This window comes from Rissa tridactyla, chromosome 9, assembly GCF_028500815.1.
Source record: "Rissa tridactyla isolate bRisTri1 chromosome 9, bRisTri1.patW.cur.20221130, whole genome shotgun sequence".
NCBI classification, from domain to species: Eukaryota; Metazoa; Chordata; class Aves; order Charadriiformes; family Laridae; genus Rissa; species Rissa tridactyla.
In genome coordinates this window covers 44161162-44186254 of record NC_071474.1, presented here as the reverse complement: position 1 = coordinate 44186254, position 25093 = coordinate 44161162, and the positions used below count along the sequence as shown (strand labels likewise).

Sequence of the window (25093 nt, the reverse complement as noted above, 5' to 3'; positions counted from 1 at the left end):
CTGTTCACTTTGCACCTGGTGGAGCAGCACAGAGGAATGTTTCATTCCGCCCCGCTCCTATCTGCCGAGCGCAGGCTGGGCAGCACTGCTCCCGTGACGGGACACATCCAAGAGGAACATGCGGCGCTCTGCTACGGAGGGACGTGATCTGAGATAACTTGGAGTCGTATTTGCAGGGCATCACCGACCAAAGTCTCCTCGCTCCTTTTGCTGAACGTGGGTGACACTTCCCAGCTCAAAACGGCAATCGGAGCCTTGCAGAGCTTGGCAGCTGGCAATCCGAGCCTTGCAGCACCCTCATGCCAGCCCCTGCCAGTCCCACACGTGCCGTTTTATTCCTGCCGCGGGATTTGCACCTCAGGTTTTGTTCAGGCCTACGGCTCAGTGAGCACAGGGAGGGTGGGACGAACCAGTGGGTATCATGAGGGTTTTAATCCAGAGTGAGTGCTACCCCCAAGCGCAGAGTCGGCGAGAGGCTCCCTCGGCACGTCCCTGGGAGCCGCAGGGCAGGGGCAGGGTGCCAGAGCAGGGATGGGTGCACACCAGACTGCCCAGCCATGCCCAGCATCACCAGGACTTCTCTGCGATTCCACTCCTCAACCCCAGGTAATGTAAAAATTCCTCATTTCAAATCATTTGTAGAATACCCTTCGAAGGCTTCCCTCCTCACCCTTGCCAGCATCAACGAGGAGAAGCTGGCAGTGCGGCCGGCGGTTTGTTTTAGCTGAACACAGCTCTGGCCAGTGTCCCTGCTCTGTGGCCCCTGGCTTTTCCAGGTGGTTTGCTCTCTCCTGCAAGCTGCCCTAAATACTTCAGCCTTCAAACCCAAGTTCGTGGGCTGCAGCTCACCCCTGAATTTAAAAATCGCCCTGTGCAGCCTCTGCAGCTGAGAGACTCTGCCCAGTCCTGCCTTTGCTTTTCGGGCGCTACAGAGATGCAGGAGGCAGCCCAGTTCTGTCTCTCGGTCATTTCTGTAGAAGGAAAGCAGGGCTTACCATGGGAGACGCAAGGAAAGGGGCCACAGCACATCCAAACAAGCCACAAAGCATCTTATCTCCCCCAGCGAACCTTGAATTGAGAGATACACTAGATATATGCGCAGCAGTTTTCCCAACAAGGACGTTTGTGTGTTTGCCCGGCACTGACCTCTCTCCTTGCCGGGAACTCGGAGCACAGCAAGTGTCGGGTCAATGCCACCCCATGGGAGAGGGGCCAACGCAGAGGGAAGTTGGGGCTGAGAGCATCGTACCCGCTCCTGAAGGGGGCTGGGAAGCAGCAAAGGGGACAACTGTCCTCTGGTGAAAGCAGGAACAACCCTGCTGGGGTGGGGGAGAACCATGCCCCATACGGAGTTCGGGTAGCCTGCTTTAAGGTCTTTGAAACAGAGGGAAAAGGGCAGAAGTAAGATCTCCTTTCCCCTCCTCTCCCCCACTCCATGTGGCAGCAAACCCAGAAGCGAAGGCAGCCTTTCCAGAGTAAAGCCGTGTTCATTTAGCCCAGGACACAAGTAGAAAGCTTTGCAAATAACAACCCCTCCCACAAAAACCAAAGCAACCAACAAAGAAAACCCCAACTAAGCAAAGATATCCTCGCTTCGAAAAAAAAAAAAAAACTCAAAATGTTGCTTTGGAGGTCAGCACACACTTCATGGGCAGGATGGACACAGCCGAAGTGAATCTTTAGCCCTGTTTCACAGAAATTTGGCAGAAGCCAAGTTTCCATCGGTGTGCATGTGCGCATACCCCCCCCCCCCGGCCCCCGGCCCCTTCCCCCAATTTTGCTTGCCAGCAGGTCACGCGCTGCTGTCAGCGCAGCGGCTGCGCCTACACGTCTAGTGATGTGTTAGCACATGCCGGGAAGGAAGTGGTTTTCTGGCTTGAAATACATCGCCCAGTTTCTTCTGCACCACGTTAAGGACAATTTACACACCCCCACCCCCAGTCAAGGGACTCTCATGCAAAGGTCCAAAAGAGCTCCGAGGTGCCGCTAACCCCACCTCGTCCCTGACTGCCGCCCAAGAAGTGAACAGATGGAAATCAGCGCTCCACTGGCCCAACAAGAAGTTACGCCCTACCGTTGCAGCCCTCCACAGCCAGAAGCACACTGGGACCCCTCAGACACCAGACCCGGCTCCCCTGACCACCGTTAGGGTTTCAGCCCTTCCGTGGGCCAGCTCAAACACGTGGGCACGGTCGGCACAAGGCAGACTTGCGTGGGTTCCAAACCTTGTGGCTTCCAAGAGACCCGAGATGGAAGGTTTAAAATTAACATATTCGTCTGCTGCCTCTCTGAAAGCAGATGTTATCCCGTAGTTATTAATATACACATTAATATAGTCTCAGTGACGCTGCAGTTCTGGGGTTGTGAGGGTAACTCCACTACCATTTGAATCAAGATTCGATACATTCGATAAATTAAAGGGAGGAAGAAGTTCCTCCGTGAAGGAGCAGGAGAAGGAGAATCAGAAGGAGCAGAAAGAACCAGGAGAGGCAGCCCGTCCTGCAGCCACGAGAGAGGGAAGAGACAGAAAACACGCACAAGTCAGAAACCACCTGGCCCCTGCCCACGAGCGAGCTGCAGCATATGCAGAAAGCTCACAGGTGTCACCCAGGCACGCAAATTAACACGTCAAATCAGTTTTTGATAAAACCCCAGGTGCCCAACAGTGGAACCCCCAAAGGAAGAGTGTCCAGAGGGGAGGGAGGAACTGAGGGAGCAGCACAAGTCACAACAAAGCTGAAGGTCAGCACTGTGCCCCCAGCACAGAAGTAATCGCTCCTTTTGCCCCAGTACAGAAGTCATCCCTCCTTTATTGGCTGGGGCGAGCTGGACTGGCCCCCGCTCTCCTCCAGGTTTGCGGGAAGGCAGGCAGCCTGGGCGCACGAAGGGCGCGGAGCTGGAAGTCTGAGCTAAATTCTGTGAAATGGGCCACGAGGTTCAGCCACAACTCTCCTGCCTTGGAAGAAACCCATCACCCTCTGTGCCTTGTTTTACCTCTCAAAGAAGTAGGGGAAAGGATTCTTGGCTGGCCTCTGAGGGGGGTGAATGAGGGATGATGGATAAAACACACACCTGAGGCAGAGAAGTGCTCTTGCCAGAGCTGCACCGGCTCGGTGGCTGCCAAGAGGTAGCCACAGGCAAGTCCATGCCGTTCCCATGGGTGAAGTCTGAGGGACTGTAGCCAGAGCAGCGCAAGTGCAGGCACCCAGCAATAATGCAGGTTTCATGAACGCAGCCTTCGTTCTTAACTCGAACCGCAAGAACAGCCTAACCCTCGCCTCCCACCCCACAAATACTCCTGTAAGGAAGCAGGGACAGGCTGCTGACGTACGCAGGACTAAAGCCACCGAACAAAACTAAAATTCCCTTTCCCTACTGTCACTATGAAAACCCGTCAACCACCTTTCCTGTTCCAGACCAAGCTGCTAATAAAAGCCAATAAGACAACTTGTGCCTGTTCTGCTTTCTCCAAGCCCCCAGGACCAGGTACAGAGTGCTGCCCCAAAACAGGCGCTGAACACAAACCTGCAGACAAAGTGCTTGCATCAAGTGCGCTCAAGTCTCAGAGCCTCGTAGAGGCTGGAGGCTTCAGGGGAAAGACTGGAAACGCGCCTCAGTTTCTACATCAATCAAACAAAGCGGGCGTTTGCCTGCCCCAACCTTTCTCTAGATGTTCAGCAACTTCCGAGAATCACTACAAACAAAAGGAGCAAGGGCCAAATTGTCACCACTGGAAGCAAGAGGGCAGCAACGCAATCATCAGAGACAGGCTAACACTGCAACAAGGAAATTAAATCAATTCAAACAGGCTTCTTGACAGCAGCCACCTCTGGGAATGCAGCTGCTGGCTGGCTAGGTGAAGGCCACTAAGAAGTTAGTGCCCCAAGCCAAGGCCTTCACTTGCAGATGCTTCTCCTTCAGTCAAGGATGCTTCAAAGATGGATGGGAGGGCAGTACTGCTGCATGTGGGGTATAGACAGCCTTCACCGTAACCTCCCGGCTCAAGAGCAGTATATTCCACATCCCCTTGACCCTCCAGTAAATTTTGATGATTGAAGATCAGCCCTGGCTTGTATTTCTTTAAAAGATGATGCACAACCAGGGGCAATAGCAATCACGGGTGCTGGTAATTTTCCAACTAGCTCTGCTCACCAGAAAGCTCTATCAATGGCACTCGCACCCGCTCAGAGCAAGTGCATCCTCAACAGAAGCTGGAGGTACCGTCCCTTCCAGGAGCTCCCAATATTCCTTTTTGCAGTCTCAGCACTACTCTTGCCTTAATGTCTCCTCCTTGTTCTTTCCTTCACTTCTCCCTATACCCACGTCATCCTGCCATCTATCCTGAGAAAGTCCATCTTAAAATTACTAGTAACTTTCAGACACCCATCACTCGGCACCTGATGTTCATTTAGGCATCGTTCAGTCATAAGGACCTGCACCCTTGTCCACACACTGCACTTAAATTAGAGCTGCAGACCTGCAAGACAAAAGCCAGCCTCAGCCTATCATTCAATGCATTGAGGCCCAGATCCTTTTTCTTACAGATAAGTTAATTTTTCTGCCAGGGAGCCATTAACACCACACGCGGAGTCAACTTGCACAAGGGTATGCAGCAGTTATGGGCTGACGTCAGTCACAGATGAATTACACTGTTCTCCGACAGTTATCACGTGCTCCAGTTAGACACTGGTATAAGATAATTAGGCAGTACGTCCAAGATTGAGTTACGCGTAGCTGCAAAGCTGGCACTGAACAGAACGGTCACGCTGCACTGGGCGAACAAGCCACACCTCAGTTATTCTCTGCTTTCTCGTTGGGAGGGCGCCTGCCTTTGTAGATCTTCGAGCAGCTGCCATACAACTATCTACAATTATCATACCTTACCCTGTGCATTGCATTATCGAGCTTTGCAAGATGTTGGAAAAGAGCTATTAGATGCAGCTACTTAAGGGAGAGCTACTGTCGCATGATGCGCCACGTCTGAAGCCCGGTTACAGCCGGGAGTAGCAGCTTCTAGGAGGAGCTAACATGAGAAAGGGGAGAACAACTCTTGTTTGGTATCTCGGAGATCCACTATCTACTGGTTCCGCAACCCAACACAGATTTCAAGAGGATAGTGCTGTCAGAAGGCAGAGTCCTACCCTGCAGAATCTAATCTAGCTCCCTTACTAAGTTGCCATAGTTACTAACGGTATCCTACACAAATTGACCTGAACTGATAAGCGTGGCATCGGGGGGGGGGGGGGGGGGGGGGGGGGGGGGGGTATTCACATGCTATTATTGTTCATCACAGAAGAAAAAGGAAGAGGCTGGAAGGCTACCGAGCCTGCTCATCTGCTCACTGAGAATCTTACACCAGGCCACTTAAAAAATAGAAATGCCCGCACATCCCTGCACACGTATTAGCCTGAGCAAGCAACCGATAGGCTTGTCACCCACCCAAAGAAATCCGAGTTTGGAGACCAAGCCCTTGCAATGTGAAAACAGGAGAAGGAAAAAGCAATCACATCCTTGTTTCTACAGCTGCGCTGACGCCGAGTCGGAAGACGAAGCATCCGAGGCACAATGCGTTAGTCCACCAGGCAGATTTATCTCAATGGAAACTTGACTCTGCAGTTAGTTTGGCTTTTCTTTAGAGTTCTTACTAAGGTACAGTGGCTGCTAGAGTCACATCCCAGAACCTGCAAAAAGACACTGTTTCTGGTCCCCAGCACTTGTGAGAGCCTTTTGTGCTACAGTCTGGCCCTGTCTAACAGCCGAAAGCGTCTGGGCCCCCAACACTTACAGGTGTAGCCTAGACTGGATCTGAAACGTATCGCAGACAGAATAGCAAACCCAGCAGAAGTTGTCTACGCAAACTAGAGGCGAAATACAAATTTCTGATTCTAAACTACAAAAGGTCTTCCAAGATTAGAAGAATCAGGTGTTTGGGATTTTTTTTTTTTTTTTTTTTTTTTTTTTTTTTGTTACTACATGGTCCTGCACAGAAGCAGCCTTCAGTCGTTAACGCTTTGCACTTCCATTTCTTCAAAGACAAACCAAATATAGATTTACCTAACTGGAGAATTAGTGAGCCTCTTAAGTCTCCACAGATACAGGCAAGGGAATGCCATGAAAGCCAGGCCGCTCACGCAGAAGAGTGATCTGGCTGCAAGCACAAAGTTCTCAGAGACTCCAGAAATTTAAGCACAAGCTGGAAGGTGTTGTCCGTCGAGAAGCAAGAACCTCATTTGTGAGAGCAACCTCCCCGGACCAGCACAACCTTCACTTGAAGGCTGCAGTAGCATTGAAGCAGACGTGCAGTTCCTCCAGTGGTGTTCAGGTTTTTGGAATCCTGGAAGGAAGGGACAAGAAAAACCCACCTATGGAAACTGGCTCTGTGCAGAGCCTGGTGGGGACTGCAGAAGTCTCCATTGCTCCACACTTCACATTTTGTTTATAGACAGGTTCAGGTTTCCCCCCTAGCACCCGATTGCCGAGCACCAACACATTCCTGATGAAATCTCTGCCTTACTCTGCAGCACAGCAACCCCGAGGCAGAGGTTCTGCAAAGCCCCTCTTCACAACCACATGGAGAGCAGCTACAAACAAAGATCACACAGTTCGTTAGCAGAAAGTAGCAGTAGCCATGCTCTTCCATCCTTGGACCCAGGCCTGAGAGCTCAGGAATCACAGGTAGAGATAACTACGGCTACGTAGCTGCAAAACAAATTGGGATGAAACCCCCAGTACAGGGTCAGGGCAGGAGAGAGCCAGCAGGACATCAGGGCAAGCAGCAGCACCAAGGTCCAGCCACCCCCTGCACGCTAACCTGGTCACGGATACACATGGGCCTGGGCATGGCAAAGCCGGTGCTCACCGGTGGCAAGTATCTTAAGGGGGCCTAGGAGAAAGCTGGTGAGGGACTTTTTAGGATGTCGGGTAGTGGTAGGACTAGAGGGAATGGATTAAAACTAGAGATAGGTCGATTCAGGTTGGACTTCAGGAAGAAGTTCTTCACCATGAGGGTAATGAGACACTGGCCCAGGTTGCCCAGAGAAGCTGTGGCTGCCCCATCCCTGGAGGGGTTCAAGGCCAGGTTGGACGGGGCTCTGAGCAACCTGGTCTAGTGGGAGGTGTCCCTGCCCAGGGCAGGGGGGTTGGAACTAGATGATCTTTAAGGTCCCTTCCAACCCTGATAATTCTATGATTCTACAAAGTTCCAACAGCAGCTCCTCCTCCTCCTCCATTTGGTCCACTTTAAGTTAAACGCAGTATAAATTTATACTCAGCATCTCCACAAAGAAATGTGGATTCCAGTACTGACTCCAGTCCAGCAGCTTGGAGGGCTGGGGAGGGGGCAAGGGATGTTATTCAAGCCGCTGCTCTTTGTGATGGAGAGCAAGTTGCCATCCACAGCCACATGAAAGTCTTACTGGCAAACAGTTTGACGTTTCTCTATTAAGACACGATGCAGTGGTCCTATTCCTTCCCAATCTGACTTAATTAAAAAAAAAAAAAAAAAAGAAAAAAGAAAAACATCTCAAAATGGTTATCAGCTTTTCAGGATGCAAGTAAGATCTTCTCATTCAGGAGAGTGCTACGAGGCTGACCTCTCGGGAGCCGCATGTCAGACCTGTTTAGCTCGGAGACACAGCACTAGACTCAAAGCGAGCCTTAAGTAACCAGCCAGACACCATCTGCTGAATTTCTCTGAACTTTATTGGCACTTTAGGAAGAACAGAGTATGGATTTTAACAACTCCTCCAAACAGGAAAGAAATGCCTTAATATCAAGGTTCTCTCTGCAGATAAGTACACGGACCCGTGAATTACTCCACAACCCTAAGGAAACGATGTTTTATTATAACCCAGTAAAAAGACTGGTCAAAAAACCTCAACATAATTTACAGCAACAAAAAATAAAACAAGAAAAAACAAGCCAGGCAAATATTTGATAAAGTACTTCCCTCCCCCCACCCCCCAAGAGGAGCAGTTATCCAATTAAACTGGAACACGGAGAGGAAGAAGAACAATTCACTGTACTCTAACAAATAAAAAAAAAAAAAACGTGTCTACAAATCTCACCGTAATACTGAAAGCTTCTTACATTAGTTTTCTTGCAAAATATCAATTCTTTACAATACAGTATACATTTCCAAGGGAAGGAGGACCATAAACATATCCTCTATCCCACGACTAATATTTTCTAATTGTGCATAGCTAGAAGTATTGAAATCAAATATCATTAGATACCACTGGAATATAATACTGGTTAAGAAGAAGGCAGGGCTGAAACAACTACAAAGAGTTAGGTGGACTCACTGGCACAAGCCGTTCTATTCCTATATTTGACCATTTGGAATTAGAACGATTAAAAAAAAAAACCCCTATAAACAGAAGTCATGCCAGCGTCACGATACACGAGCTCAGCAGTGTTGTGTGACCCATCAAAGCAGAAAAGGTTTACTGGTTTATTATTTGAACATGTATTCCAGGCACCATACATCAGCTTGTTAGGAAACTGTTAAAATATAATAAAGGCTTTTCTCCCCCCCCAAATGCATCAATAGTTGCCACAGACAGAGCAGAAGTGCTGAGAACCAGCTTTAAAGCACCAAAACAGAAGTGTAAAGGTTGTCTGTTCCCCCAGTAATGAGACTCGCGTAGAGCCAGTGCCAATAACCCTTCCGTGTAAAAATACGCAAATCAGTTCTGACAAATTTAACTGCAATCTTTCATTTGTGACTTTCAAAGTACTGAGGCATGTGGTTTTGACCAACCGGAAGTGTCACGTGTGTCCCCCAAAAGCATACTGTGTCCCAGGGAGAGAAGGGGGTCTCCCACATCTGGATGTTTAGACGCAACGCGCTAAGCTATGCTCCTAACAGAGGTTGGCTGGTTGGTATTTGTGTGGATCTCCACACAGACTTTGTATTGCTTCCAAAAAATAAAATAATACAGCACTGCTAAGGTTGCTTCCAGCAGCCCAAGGAATTCTTGGGGAAATACTGCAGTTTATTAACACTATCATGAACATTTCTTTTTTGGCACAGTCCCCCTTTACCTTTCCCATAGAGCAGGGAGCTGAAAGTGCTCTAGCGTTCAGATGTTTTCCTTCTGTCACCAACAGTGGTGACCCGTACAAAGGGGGAACCCACAAAACTGAGAAAGTCACAAGATTTAGGATCGTGCTAGGCAAGAAAATAAGTGACAGGCTAGCCTGATGACTTCCTATAGGGACAGGCTAATCCAAGGGGGGCAAAGCAAAGGAGGACTCCATGGTAGGTGGAATCCATTTTTAAGAGGCCTCTTTTGAAGGTTAACGTTTCCTTCTATGAAGGATCAAGGCAAAATCCAATTCAACCCTGAGCATAAATGGCTGTTTCCTCCCCAGAAATGGTGGGAAGGATTCTGGGGAGCTGTAGCTTGGAAGACAGGAGGTGATGGGTATTACAACTGGTACAAGTGGCTCTCAGGACCAGTCTCACAACCACTAGTGTCCCATTTCTAAGAGACAGAGCCTTCTGTTCTCAAAGCTACAAAGGGGCAAAGCATCCTTCTGGGGAAGGAAAAGCACTTGAGCCAGGGATCTGGCAGAATGCTAGCAAGCATTAAGGCAGCAATTGGACAAATATCTCAGGATCCTCTCCCCTCAAATGCTGCTTGAAACCAGGAAGACAGATGCAGTCTTGTACATGACCCAGATACAAGAGTAGTTTTTGGTCCCCAGGTGCTGATCACTTTTTATGATTGCATCTAGTTTAAACTAAAGACATCTGAGCTACAGTAGATGCAGACACAGTCATAAGGCACCAATGACTATGTGCTAAAAAGGCCTCTTATGGAAAAACCTGAAATCCTGTTCACATGACTAGAAATGTACTGGTTCAGAAAGGGAAAATACAGTTACAGGAATTTTTAGTCTTTTACATTTCTACCTACCCCTTTAGGTTTCCACTGACAAACCCAAAAAGGAAGGCAGTGTTCTTTAGCTATCTCTGCCTCACTGGTTACATTCAAGTCAGACAAATGACAGCAAACAAAGCCATTTACCAGAGACAAAACTTCTGGAAAGCAGGGAAGTCGAGGCTCCAAACCACACTGCACCAGTGGAAATATTCCAAAGGCCTCCTCATGATTAGGAAATTCAAAGTTTCATCATTAAACAACAAAAGGCAACACCAGCAGGAACGCCACAGAATCTGTTTGGTCTGCTTATGTTTGAAGGACAAAAGCTTTGGTCTTTTAGAAAGAAAGTCCACATTCTACCTCCAACCCTTCTTCCTCAGCTCCAGCCTCCTCTTCTCAACTACATGATTCAGACCCTGTATTAAGTCAAAAATTCAGACCCTGGCTACTAAGCTTAATACTGAACAAAGCTTGCACAAGTTAGTAGGAAGGCACAGTGTCAAAAAACTGTTAGCACTTTACTGTACGTAAGTCAGTAAAAGTATCTGCTGGCCTCCCCACCCAACGGGAGAGGACAGCAACACAGCCGCTTCAGTAAGCGATACAAAACTAAATGGAGTGAGACTTTATCCAAAGCCAAACAATTTCAGATTTGCCCCGATACATGTTTGCTTTCCCAACCCACCCCAGGAAGATGTAAATACTATTCTTTCTTCTGCTACTTAACTCCAGCGTTTGCCCAAAACTCGATAAATAAGACCATGGTCACTCTTCTGTAGTGGTTCCAGCGTAGCACGATTACGAGTGAATGACGGGAGAGGATGGGGAAGAAGGGAGAAGAGAGTGCGGGGCGGCAGGTGCAGGGGAGAGTTTACATGGACTCAAACTCATCAATGCGTTGCTTGGTGTTGCCCTGCCGAATCTGACGGAGGGTCTTGTACTTGTCTCGGCCTAGACGCATGTTCTCAGCGTGGATCATATCATTGGCTGTCTTCTTGGTTTCATCCCGAGCATTTGCCAGCTCTGAAGAAAGAGCCTTTGGAGAAGGGGAAAACAGATACCAATGGGTTAACACATGCCAGAGCCTCAAAGCTGGACAAGGAGGTTCCTTGCTGATCCTCCTAAAAGATTCAATATCCATGGAGACAGGAAACAGATAAGCCTGAATATTTACAGTTCTGGGCAACCTGCTTTAGCTGACCCTGCTTAAGCAAGGAAGTGGGACCAGATGATCTTAAGAGGTCCCTTCCAAACAAAACAATTCTATGATTCTGTGGAAGTTGTTAATATTTTTCCCTAACATTTGAAGGTAGAAAACACCACACGTCCATCACCCTATCATCTATCTTTGTCTAGCACAGTAAGAAAGACTGTCTCCAATGTACTTCAGAAGAAGCAGGGGGATCCCTAAAGACAACAGAAGCATCTTGCAGAATTTGAGCAGTTACTAGCCTTCTACCACAAGAGAAACTTGCTGCAGAAGATAAAAGGCACCTCTGTCACTCTGCCTGTGCGTAACCACCACAGCACGATGCAGAACAAGCAAAGCCTGATGCAAGTCAGGCAGGTAACAGGCAGTGTAGCAAAACGCTTTTTTAGAGCGGAGTCAACACCAGAACACTGGAGCTCCTTACGAGGTGGTGGTGCAGCACTGCTCCCTCCATGCTCAGCCCTAGTGGGCTGCTTTCAGGGTTTTGCAATGCAACCCTGTCAGACAAGACAGTTACAGACAGCTGCTTGGCAGGAACTGGACCGAGTTCTCCGATTCATTGCAGCCAGGGCTACAAACAGCTGTCAGATGGCTGGCAAGACTCACACTACGTATGACAGATGCTGCTTTTTGGCACCGCTTGAAAATACTTCACGACTTCCAGTGAAATGGAAGTCAAGTGCCAGGAGACAAGATCTGCCTCTCTGCTCAATGATTAAGCAACTACCTGGCAAGATCATGATCATCCCTCTTTCCTCACCTCCCTTTTTTTTTCTTTAACTACCAGTAATACCTCCCTGCTGCAATTAACGGCAAGAAGAATAGAAGCAGGACCCAGACACACACCCTCTTTGCTGCCAGCTTCTTACCTTCAAGTGTTTCTGGACCCGTTCATTCTTCTCTGCTTCAGTGGTGCGCTGCTCCTCGCTGCGGTCCTTGATGGTGGCCTCTGATCGTAGCTCAGCACTGGCTTCTGCTGCATTCTCATCCTGCTCATCGTCATGCTCGTTCTCAGAGTGCATGGGCTCGGTGACGTGAGGGGTGCTCATGGCAGTCTTCAGCTCCTCTTTGGTCTTTTCTAGGTCCTCCTGCACCATCTGTGCCTGCAGCAGGACATGCCACAGTGAGTTAGTCAGGATTATAATGAGTGCATGAGACTTCTCGCAGAAGCACGCAGAAGCACTACTCGGAGCTTATTGCAGGAAATCTTGCACACCGAAGTGGTATGTTCCAAAGCTATTCAGCCACAATCATCTGCAAAACTTTCTGCTGGCTAACACTTCAGAGATTTGAAGAATAGTTGTAATTCATGGAAAATGGGCTACAGGCCTAATTATTCTAACTCCACGTAGAAATATTTTGACTAAGACACTCATTCCATCAAGAAAAGCAAAGCTGGGTATTTACAACGGCCTCAAGCTTGCAAACGCCTAGTCTAGCGTGGTATCTGGTGCAGTAGTTTAAGTCACAACACAGAATGAAGGGCAACTCCACAAAAAAGTACTGCCATTTGCTCAGATTCTGCTTTACCTTCTGTTGCCACTCCTGGGCCTCGCTCTCTTTCTTCTGCCTGGCCAGCTCCAGCTGCGTGATCCTAGCTGTGAGTTCTGCCATCTCAGCAGCCTGCAAAAAGAAAGGCTTTTAATGGGGACAAAACCAAAAGTACTTGCTAAATGAAGCATTTAGTCCAAGTCCTGAATAAAACCAGTATCTCCAACGTCTAACATTCAGTAAGGAGAAAGCTTTCCTGTAAACTTCAGTCCCACCGGTATCTCCATAACGCCAGGGAAAAGGAAGCCAAAAAAGTTTTGGGTTTTGTTGTGGAGTGGGTTTTTTTTCTTCTCCTCCAGAGCTACAGAAATCAGTTCTTTGAATCCAAATCAGGGAAAGCAATTAGTGAGCTCTACACTCCGGTCTCAGCATCACATACAAAAAAAAGGACACAAAGCACAACAATCCAGATTTACTGTAAGAATACACTTGTATTCAGGTATAAGTTCATCTGCTGGAGGCTAAAAATTAAAGAACCAAACTGTGCTTCCTCACTATATTCATAGCCTGGTTTGTTCAAGAACTTAAATGCCTACCCTGTCGCTATTTTCCCTACCTGATTTTCAGCTCACACACTTACCAGCTGTTCCTGGGTCTTCTGCTGATCATGGGATGCTCTCAACAGGGCCTCCTTTGCCTCTTCTGCTTCTCTACGTTCTTTAGCCAGTTTCTCTGCTTCCTCCTGAGCTCGTTTTCTCTCCTGTTCCAGCTCCATAGCTCTCCGGGTCTGTTCTTCCAGTTCTGCACGAATAGGGGAGCACATTTGAAGAGAGATCAAGAAAAGAATGGCAGGAGAAGAGGAACACCTACATTCTGGATACGAGTTTTCTTTCAGAGGGACAGGTAAAGGAGAGATGCAAGAAACTGTCCCCTTTCCTCTCCTCCACATTGTAACTAGAGCTCAAAGACAAAGAGCCAGGCCTGTTCCAAGCCAACAGATTACTTGCCTGATCCCATCTCTTTAATCCAAGTCCTATTTCAGCAGCTGCATATGGAGGGCTTACACTCACCTTCAGAGGGCTAAACCACGCAATACTGGAGCCAAAATGGCTCAGAGATGCTCATAGCTTTACTACTCGAACCCTTCTCACTCAGACTATGCGTTTAAGGAAATGCAGGAACATCTCATATTACCTTGCTGAGCTTTCTTGGTTTGCTCCTCAATTTGCTTGAGTCTCTCCATTAGCTCCTCCTTCTCACGTTCAATCTTCTCCTTCTCCTTTTCTGCCAACTCCCTCTTCTTCTTCTCATTCTCCAGCAGGGCTCTGATGAGGGGGAAGTCATAATGCAATTTCAAATTAACAGCTACTCAGATTGGAGCGCTTCCTAGTGAAGCCACGAGCACACAAGAGATGTGCACTCCAGCACTCAGCTGAGGAGTTCTACTCCAGACGCGCCCCTTTATAGAAGGTGCAGGAAGAAAAACCTCTGCTGGCATTCATCTTAATGGCAAGTTCATAATAGCGATGTTGTAAGGGAAATCTCCTTTTATCAGGACCCATATTAGTCCCGTCAAATAGACGGGCAAATCTTTAACTCTAAGAAAGTGATGGTGGGTCACATTTGTGATGAGTGCTATTTCCATCATCCCATCAGATCTACTGAAGCAGAAAGCAGCCTGCCTTATTTTTGGTTCAAGCAGATTAAGGTGCTGCCAGCGATTTATCTAGCACACGATGTTATTGTGGAGTGATCGACCAAGTCCAGGTGACCCAGAACCCTACCTCTCCATCTGTTTCTGATGCTTCTCTTCCCGAGCCTGTGCTTTCATCTGCTGCACCTCAATGGTATCTGGTTTACGTCTGCGCATGTAGAGCTCATGGTTCCCCATGCAGAGTGCCAAGATTCGTTTGTTAATCCGTAACCGAGGGGCATAGAATACAAAGTCCTTGGAACAAGAAAAAGGCAGCATTAGACCTGTTCTTTCAGCATAAGAAGCCCCCTGCGTATGCAACACGCTCCAAGACACTAAGCTTTCTAGAACTGCTAGCCAGCTTTTCTTAACGGTGTCTAATTCATCGGTGGCGGTAGTTAGACACCTATCTCTCAGGAATGAACTTCAACCTGACAAATACACACGGGGCAGAAGTGCCCAACTTGTTACAGCCTGCTAGGTTCCATTGTAAGGCATCCCTAGCACATACAGTACACAGCGACATGCTTCACTGTTTCATTACAAAACAAAAAAATCCCCACCATCAGGGCTGGTTTACCAGGCACGCTGAAATTACGACTTCCCCCACCTTTCTTCCCACTTAGTTATTTAACGCAATAGCCTGTCCAGCCACATCAAATGTAATGTTTCGTCTTATGCCAGAAAGGGTGTTAAACATTATGTCCAACAGATAAATAACTTTGTTCTCTTAAAACAAAGTAATAGGTTTTTAACTAATTTTAAATTAAATTTAAAACAAAGCAACAGCAGCAGGGAAATGCTCCCAAGCAGCAATGTAACAAGAATGACCAGAAGAACAGAAGGCATCAGCTGACACAGGAAATTAATAAGCCTTAAAAATGAAACCGATTGTGTGCATTAAAAATTTGTAAGAAAAGAACCCTCCCAGCATACCCTGCAAAATGACCTGAAGTTTCAGCTTCAAGTAAGGTGAAAAACTGCAAAAGACCATCCCACACACTCCTAAAGCCAACAGTGTTAACACAAGCGCCTCAGATCCCTAATTGTACCATCAGAGAATCTGAACCATCTCAGGAGAATGGCAAACCCCAAGCAAAGAGCTTCTCCTTGCCACTGACTTTGAACAGCTTAAGGTTATACTGAACAAATTCCTACCCTCCTTAGCCAGAAACAAATCCCAACTATCACCTCACTGCCATTAGACCCATTCTGCACGTACTGCCCTGAATAGATCTGGTAAGTAGAGCACTGCCTAAGTCAGCATTTGACATTACTGATAAAAAGATTGCGTGCAATGTAAAATTAATTTAAAAAAAAAAAAGAAAAAAAAAGAGAGATCATTCATCTAAGAAGCCAAAAGTTTAGTTTAAATGTTGCTTCTTACTGGTGCTTTCTTGTCAATAGGCTTGATAACAAATTTCTTGTCATTGAATGAGATATTTCTGATCTCACTCCAAGGGAATCCAATTTTCGGTGTTAGCCTGCAGAAATGGAAAGCAAAAGGAAATAAGAGCCCCAAGTCATTCCAAGTTCTTGACTTTCAATATAAAGCTCAAAATTCTACCAAATCTGCCCTCATATTTCAGTACTCCTATGTTGACCGGAATCAGCAAACAAGATTAGTCATGCAAATGAACTACAAACATAAGAAGCAGTTTTTCAATCCCGCTTTTTTCTTTTTTTAATGGAAAACAGAACTGGAGAATGCATCTGCGGCACGAAGACTAGGGATGCAAGTAAAACTAGCCTGATAAGATTCGCTAGTTTCTTGTATATTTTAGCCCAAAGCAGCATGTTTTATGGATCATTCTGGCAGTGTCAAAAACACAGCCAAGAATGATATAGAAATCGTAGAGTTTAGTTAGACTTGAATTCCAGAAAAGATTAGTTTTGAATGCCTTTGTACTGGAAAAGAGCTGAAGGCAATGATGAGGAGAGGGGGTTTGTTACCTGTCATTCTGCTCATAAATGTTGAGTCCAAGAGCATCTACACCTAGCCAGAGTTCAGAGCCCTTCTTGTTCTTAATGCTGAAGTAGTTCACACCATACATTTCCAGATCCTGTGCAATTTTCAGGTACTCCAAGACAGCATCTTCTCTGCAGCGTGCAAAAATAAAGCAGATATTCCTTTTTGAGTCTATAAGCCATTAGAGCAAGAAGGTGCTGTCCTCCTACACGGGCAGAGCAGCAACAAGCTGGCAAAGGTTTCAGGCATCACCCTAGCAGATAATAACAAACATACTCTGCAAACTCAGTTTTGTTTTACTAAGGACAGCCAGCTCACGTGGACTAGCAAGGGCAGAGGCATGTGAACCTAGTTACTCTGAGCAGAATAACCTGAAGAATGTCAACTCATCCTGAAGCAAGCCACATATTTTGTATGCGTTCATACATCACACACTGACACGTATCACGCTACTTCAACTACAGCAGTTTCACACTGCATCCGTTACCTAATCATCCCTCGATGTTCCTCATGCCACACCTGGATCCTCTCCTCCCACTGGTCCTTGTTAAGCTTGTGCTGCTCCAGAACTCTAGAAACAATACACGGGACATTTGAGACCACCCACTGCATTTATGCACACAGTCACATCACTCTTGATTAAGGCTTCATTAAACACTCCATTGGCATCACAGTTCCCCCGCAAAAATATTCCAGGAAATACCATTTTATTATAAGGCTAGCTAGAGACACCCTGGTCAATATTCAGGCTTTTGACAAGTCACAAGCTATATTCAGCGGTGCTCCTCCTTGTAGCATTACTTTTTTTGTTTGTTTGTTTTGGAGCTGCTCTTAACTATTTCTGATTAGAGTTTCTTCAGTAGCAGTAAGATGTTTAAGATTAAAGCTTCTATTTAAATGAATACTAATCCCAATCCTCAGAGAGGCATGAGGCTGTATTTTATTCTGAACATTTCAAACAAGACACCACCCCTAAAAAAAAAAAATAATCCCAAACCCTTAAAGGCAAAGAAGGTCTAAGACTACCCAGATTCACTTACCTCTGTGGGAGCAGCTTGTCGCTAGCAAGGTAGCCAGACTTGTGCACCTCTTTGTTGAAGTCTCCATATTTTGACTGGACGGCATAAGATGCCAGAAGGACGGCTGTTTCTGGAGGGCAATAAATGTCATCATTCAAAATTGCCTCCTTCACTTGGAGGAAGAAAAGGCGCTGCGTGATGTCCTGGATCAGCTCTTCTGCCACATCCTCCGGGTAGAACTTGGCACGGAATTTGAAAAGCAGGGGGGTTTCTTTGCGTACGTCCTGTGCTGTTACCTGGAACAGAGTTATCAGATTTTATAGCCTGCACACCAAATGAAGGGGAGCAGGTTTATGAACAGGAAGACAAGCATGCATTAGAAAAAAAATTTCTCCCTTTCCAATGCAAAAGTGAGCGGACAGAAAAGCAAGGATTTTCAATTCCTTACTGCTAAATCTCTCATCACCTCTCCCCACAGGGCTTATGATAAGCCATTAGTTATGATCAGTGCTAGCTAAATTACTTTCCAGGTTTCTCTCCAACCAAGATGCCCACATGAGCACCACATTAGCGTGTTAGCAGGAAGGGTAACAGATCTGCCTGGACAACAAACAGGACTAGATGCGGGAGGACCGGGTCGGACACCATGACTCCTTGTACCTTGGGGAGGGAGTGTGTGGACTGAAGGAAGGCAACACCAAGTCGCCAAACTTGTGGGTGTGTGGAAAGGCAGGAACAGATCCCTGCCCCGCAAGAGAAAGGAACCCAGGACAAGTGAAAACTTGGAGCAAACATACCTTTTTGTTCAATTTCAGCCATGTTGAGAAGCCCTTGGTGTCCTGATACTGAAGTCCAAAAAACCAGACCTCCCTTAGGCCAATTGTCTTGACGACCTGGAAGAAAGATAATTAGGAAGAGCCCCATCCAGACAGGCCGATCTCAGTGGTGGAGGAGAACGTGTTAGAGGTAAGGTCAGATGAACACGAAGATAACCAGTGCCCCAGCCTTCTGCCTCCACGGCTACAGTGCACATACATAGGTGATAAGGCATCTGAGGGGTCTTAAGTGGGAGATGTATTCTTCCCTCTCCCTCCTCTCTTTAAGGCTTGTTGGTATTTATAAGCAACAGCTGGGACACTATTTTCTTCAGCTACTTCTAAGCCAACATGTATGGCCAAAATACGATGCAGCAGGTCTGACAGGTACAACAGCTGCCAGGAATCAACATCACAGCTCCATTTTCAGGTACACCCCTCACTTATCATGCAGACGTACTACTCCTGGGCAAGGCATGAATCACCCTGCTAGGCTGTGTCCTACTAAGGCTGTGCTGGTTTAAGATTTGTATTCTACTCCACCGATAGCTGTGGACAAGGCCTTTCATGCAGCTCTTTAATGAGTGGCACCATTAAGAGGTACCGCAGTGGGTAAATCGATACGCTACCCCTTGTGCCAGGACAAAGAGCCGCCACAGAAATTAACGACATCACTATGTAAGCTCTCAGTCATTTCCCTAGCACACCATGGGTGCTCTGTAAATAAGAGTTAAGAACGCTTTACGGACATACTGTAACAAGAGATAAGAGCCTCATGGGGGGGCAAGACTACTGCAGTATAACGCTACTGCTGGTAAAAAGGAGGGGGAAGTTTCTTGGTGAAGCCTGTGCCCTGGCAAGTCTGGGACATGCCAGAGGGTGCAGCAAGTCTAGAAACAGAATATCCCCCACATCTCTCCTGAAGCCCCAGAAGTTGTTCTCATGCCCACTTACCCATCACCTCCATTACTAGAAAAGAAAGGGGGAGGGAACGGACACTTGTCTTTAGGTAAATAGGACACTGTAAGCTACTTTTACACAGCAGCCACCCCTTGGGCTTGCCCACAGCTCCCCTCCTTCAGAGGGACTCAACAACTGGAGAGCCAGGGATGAGCCTGGCCCTGGGAAAACCAGCTGCCAGATCATGCTGTCCCCCCTGCCAGGAAAGCTGAGGTAATTTTGTACTGCCCTGTCCCACGTTTTACAATTTCTCCCTAAATGCCTGCTTCCTTTTAAATCACTTCCTGGTTGAATCCTCAGGATGCACTCTGTTCCCTTCTGATGTGGTCTCTAGCTTTGGCAAGACACCAACACCAAGCACATGGGTTCCCCGCAAACACATTACTAGGAAGATTCTTTAGGGCCTCAACCAGACATTTCTTCTGGCCTTATAAAAGCGGCATCAGGGCCCTAGTTCCTCTCAGGCCAAAAAACCCAAGGCAGCTTTCAGCAGAGACATGCTATTAGCAGCACACACAGAGACAAAACCTACGCAAGGTCATGTTGTCTATATACATCATCCCATGTAATGATTCAGCCTCTCCTTGCTGGACTATGAGCTGGAGAGCTGCCCTAAAGGCCCTGTAAACACAGGGGAACACGGGGCAGATAAGCCTTCATAGAATCATAGAATTGTTAGGGTTGGAAGGGACCTTAAAGATCATCTAGTCCCAACCCCCCTGCCCTGGGCAGGGACACCTCCCACTAGATCAGGTTGCTCAGAGCCCCATCCAGCCTGGTCTTAAGAACTTCCAGGGATGAGGTTTCCACCACCTCTCTGGGCAACCTGCTCCAGTGTCTCACCACCCTCGTGGTGAAGAGCTTCTTTTTAACGCCCAGTCTGAATCGACCCATCTCTAGTTTTAATCCATTCCCTCTAGTCCTACCATTACCCAACATCCTAAAAAGTCCCTCACCAGCTTTCTTGTAGGCCCCCTTAAGATACCGGTAGGCCACTATAAGGTCTCCTTGGAGCCTTCTTTTCTCCAGACTGAACAACCCCAACTCTCTCAGTCTGTCCTCACCGGAGACGTGCTCCAGCCCTCTGATCATCCTCATGACCCTTCTCTGGACACGTTCCAGCACGTCCATATCGTTCTTGTAGTAGGGGCTCCAGAATTGGACGCAGTACTCCAGGTGGGGTCTCACCAGAGTGGAGCAGAGGGGGAGAATCACCTCCCTCAACCTGCTGGCCATGCTTCTCCTGATGCAGCCCAGGATACTATTGGCTTTCTGGGCTGCTAGTGCACACTGACGGCTCATGCTGAGCCAGTGATTCACTGGTGTGTATCACGTAGAAGGATGCCCACAGCTTCAGCAGAAGAATCAGAGTTTGCGGCATGCATTGAAAGGACGTGATGGAAGGAGTGGGAAAAAGGCTGTCCTAGAGCCTAAGGAAAGCTCTGTTCTCAACAGCATTAACATCTGAATGGGATGGAAGCTCCCCCCTCTGCTGCATGTGTCTGCTTGCTTCACTTCCATTTGTCAGCAGCTTGCGCCTGGGAATGCACCGCGCCGGGCTGCCAGTGAGGAACTGAAAGGCCCCGCACAAAAGGACTTTTATTCCCCAGCAGAAGCCTGCACAGCAACAGCAGGGACAACAAGGGACCACACAGCACACAGCATCACACCCCCAAGCTGCTGCTGAATCAAGGAGGGGGGGAGACAGTCCTCCTCCCTCCTTCCCACCTCAGCTTTAGCAGGTTTAGTTCCATTTAGCAAGGGGAAAAGCATGGAGAATCAGCTTTCTACAGCTGCAGGGAGCCTGGCTGGCAGTTAGCAGCTCAGCGACGTTTGGGGGCGTTCAGCACTCAGAGCCCCGACCAACTGTGAGATGTTCCAAAAAGCAAACAGTTACTGGCAGTGGCCGAGGATGGAGAAGGGCTGGCACAGAGGACAGGAAAACAGAGTACTGTTTAACACAGAGCGCTATACTTGAAATACCTAAAGTTGACACTCTCGGCTGGAGAGTGACATCTTTTCCTCGTGCCAGGGAGAACATTATGTCAGTCCCTGGGTCTCCCTTAGCCTGCGGTACAAGGCTTAGTCTACAACTGGCAACAGATTACAGGCAGCCTTAAAATTCAGCTGTCCCACAGTACCTCCACCAGGCGAGACAAAGCCCTTCCTCAAGCACCCCTTAGCTTAAAATTCCACTTCCTAAGCATTACTGACACAGGGGAAAGGTGCATTTCTGGTGACTCCACCTTCTGCATGCAGTCTAAGCACACAGTAGTACAATTTTTTTTACTTCTGTTCAGAGAAGAAACACAGAGTCTTCCAGGTAACCTTTTCTCTCACTTCTCCTTACTCCACATTTTCCAGGTCTGCATAACTCTTCCTGTCCTTCCCTTCAGCACTCACCCATCTCCCTCCAAACTATTTTCTTGCCATTGAGTGCTGCCCACAGCAGACAGAGCGCCATAAGCAGCCTCTTAAACATAGGTTTTAGCATCAAGATGATGCTTGAGGACTGCCCTCATTCTCAGCCCAAGAAATACACCACCACACTGGCAAACAAGCACGGATCCTGCACGAAGGCACTATCTACACACGGGGAAGACCAAAGCATGCAAGCAGAGAAGACATTCCACTCAAACCTAGTTCCTGGGCCAAAGGCCAGAGCATCCCAGGCTATCCCACAGCACAAATCTGTCTTGAATCTCACCTGTTGCCCTAGTTAAAGATGAAGTGGGCCTCTCTCCCTTTCTATGACAGGCATGTCAAGTATTTCTGATAGAAAGCTGCTAACAAACTTTATTGCGGGAGGGGCTCTGAACTGGTGCCACACCTGCAGTTTCATATGCCATAGTGCAAAATGACTTAGAAAATGGTCTTCCAGGTACCCTAACTTAACACCCAAGATGGGCTCCATCTACAGCCATAAATATTCAACTCCTCCCTTTCCATTTGGCTGATGGATTTATTTCTAACTTTCCCTTTTAAAGCGCTAAAATGCCGAAGTGCTAAATGACAGGATCTTCTTTGAGTTTTCAAGCTTATTACAGTTTGTCATTGGCCTCCTCAGCAACGAGCAGTCCATTTTTGGTTGGACTACTGCTTTATAAAAGCCAGCAAGTTTCCACATATTCCTGTGAAATTTGAGACACGTTTCCATACCACTCAACCACAAGCCTTCATTACACAAACAAGAGTTCTGGGGTTTGCCGGAGGAACGGGCCACTGTCCCGAGACTTGCTGCTTTCTACCATGAAACTGCCATAATACATTTTCGGTTCAGTGCTTTCATCTACTATATCAAGTGCTCCAGATCAGTTTCCTGTGTATTTAAACACTATTAGGTAGGACCTTACCAAGGCTAAAGGCTTCTCTATGGCCTCCCTCCTCACAAAGCTTAGTTTACAGGCCATGACAGACCAGCCACTTTTGTTCCAGCCACAGTTCAATTCAGCTGGAGTTACTCCAGGCGAGAGGGATTTGGTCAGCCTGTGTTGTAAGCTTTAGCAATCATTAAAGAAGAGACTGACAAAGTGGTACTCTACAAAATCATTAAACTCACTGCAGTAGATAAGCAAGCCAGGGCAGGGCACATGAACTCAGAATCTCAGGAGCTCTGGCTCTTGATGAAATACGTAGGATCCTTAAGAATTAAAGAGAAAAAAAAAAAAAAAAGAATACTCCCCCACTCCACTATATATTAGGCTCAATGCTGAACATAACACACAGCATCAGTGGCTAGGTTTAGAGTGAGCAGAGAGATGCTTGTTTTAACAATTTAATGTATAGCTGAGCGTACTTTTCTATTACAAGGTTAGTTTTCACCCCAAAAGCTCAGGAAACTGAGGAAAAACCTCCTAGGAAGATTAATCACACGCTTTCAGAGTCCAAAGTGAGAGATATTACAGTTTTTCTAATGTCACATTTCTCCTTAACCTGTGACTTGGCTTCATGGCTTTTAATTGGACATAGATAACCTTTAATGAGACTGGGTGCATTTGGTTACTCCAAAGGCTTATTCTGGAGTGGTGTGCTGAAGCCACCATCTCCTGGACTTCGCAGTGTACAAAGGCTAGCATTGGAAGGACTGAAGGTCCTTCTGACTGAAGGTCAACTATAGGCTCAGAGAACACTAAGCACAAATCTGTTCTGAAACTGGAGAAAGAGAGTTCATTTTAGGTTGGGGAAGTACTGACCGAGCAGTTTAGTAACCACAATTCATTGTTAAAAAGATCCTGATGTCAGGCCTATCAAATGGCCATTGACTGCACTCACCACCCAACAGCCCCAGTGCAGCAGACAGCTAAGAATGCTCTACCAGAGACTAGAAGGAATGAGGTCTCTGAAGGGGAATGAAAGAAAGAACAAGGTGCCAGCAGGATCCAAGGTCAGAAGCAATCAGAAACAAAGCATCTGAGAAGCTGCCTCATAGAGCATGTGGGGGACATGGAAGAAGGGAGTATGTTTTCATACCGCAGAAGTCAAAGCGGTTGAGGATTTTGCGAGCAGTCTGTACGCAGGCTGCCTGAGGAGCCTGTAAGATGCAGTGTCCACTAAACCAGGGCATTTCCATGAAAGCTTGCCAGCCAGCCAGCCGTGGAGCACTTCGGCAATCAAGTTAGTTACTCTCTCCCTGTACAAGGTAGAGGCTAACCCTCCCCACGGCCCCCCAACAGGCCAAAATCTGATGATTCAAGCTAGAAAATTTACCCAGAAAAAGGAAGTTTGAGAGGGAAAAGAAAGGCTGGAGGGACACACAACTTCAAAGCTATCCACAGCAATAAGTAGCTAAGCAGTTTTACCAGAGAAACAGTTTCTTTACCCATCCTTCACGTGCAGGAGATGCACAAAGCAAAGCAACGCTCTGGTTTACACCAGTCTCTAGTCCAACTGCACTTCAGTCTGATACAGAAAAGGGTCAAAAGAGGATAATAAGCAGCTATTGTTGTTGCTACTTTGGGCCAGAAGATGATTTCCAACAGAGCAGTGAGGCATCTGCACTTTCTACCACTACAAAAATTCTCTTTGGAATTTAAGCAAGCAGGAAAGAGGGAGTCAGGAACATTTCCACCTCAAGCCCATTCACCTATTATTACTACAGAACTTTAGACTCAAACTGTTCCTCCTCGTGAAGCTACTACCTAGATACAAGCTTTCCAGAAGTCTTCCGAATCCTCTTCAAAGTAGGTCAGAATTATGCGTGGCACAACGAATCTAATTATCTACCTTTATACACAACAGGTGGAAACAAATACTACCTAAATCTTACTGAACAGAGCCAGTGGCATGCACCAAGGTAGCTGTGCAGCTAGAAACCTTGGTAATGCTTAGCAGCTTGCTTTTTGCTTAACTCAGAACTGACAGCTCAAAGTGAAAGTGCACTCTGGGGCAAAAACGTGCAGCAAATCTTATTTTTTTTTTTCTGTGAAAGAGTCAAAAGTCAGGTTTCACACCAGAAGGTCAGTTTGCTGCAACAGCAAAGCCCTAAGTTTGCTTTGTAGAGGAACTCTCCCTTCCCTCAAAAAAGCACTGATGAAAGCAGCTCCTTTTTCAGAACCAGCATCATGCAGAAAATACTAGATTAGCAATTCCAAGAGCTAGAAAACGAACAGCCATAACTTTGTTCTTACACATCCCCCCATCTTAGGGCCCAAGACCAGCTCAGGACAGACACAGTCCCCGCTTGGTCCCCGTCAGCGGTGTCAGCAGGGAGAACAGCTCTGGACTATCTCTTTACAGGAACTAATCCACACCAACAGCTCAGCCATTTGAAACATACTGGATATATGCCAGCTGACAATATATGCTAAGCCCCATCCCCGTACTAAACGGAGCAAAATTTAGTATTTACTGTCAGCTCACTAGAAGCTCTCGTGTTCCGGTTTGGTATTCAGTTAGTTCATTATGCAAAGATCAATACTCTGTTTGAGCATGCCCATATACAAGTAGTACCTGCTTTCCTCTGTGTGCAAGTCCGACTATGAAGTCTCTTTTGCAATAGAAAAGAGCCTTCAATTTTCCATAAAAAAAAAGGGACGGACAGACAACA

The 25093-nt window shown here is 47.1% G+C and overlaps 1 protein-coding gene across 1 annotated transcript in view; it reads right to left on the bottom strand.

Moving 5' to 3' along the window:
- Positions 1–7683: 7683 nt before the first annotated feature.
- MSN (moesin) overlaps positions 7684–25093 on the bottom strand; it is a 48219-nt gene continuing 30809 nt past the window's right edge. The window contains exons 3-13 of the mRNA XM_054214424.1: positions 18070–18165; positions 17294–17568; positions 16741–16824; positions 16238–16384; positions 15672–15768; positions 14376–14539; positions 13786–13916; positions 13232–13392; positions 12631–12723; positions 11970–12203; positions 7684–10926 (exon numbers count right to left, since the gene is read on the bottom strand). Coding sequence (XP_054070399.1) covers positions 10762–10926; positions 11970–12203; positions 12631–12723; positions 13232–13392; positions 13786–13916; positions 14376–14539; positions 15672–15768; positions 16238–16384; positions 16741–16824; positions 17294–17568; positions 18070–18165 — 1647 coding nt within the window. The 3' untranslated portion in view covers positions 7684–10761. The remainder of the gene's footprint in view (positions 10927–11969; positions 12204–12630; positions 12724–13231; positions 13393–13785; positions 13917–14375; positions 14540–15671; positions 15769–16237; positions 16385–16740; positions 16825–17293; positions 17569–18069; positions 18166–25093) is intronic.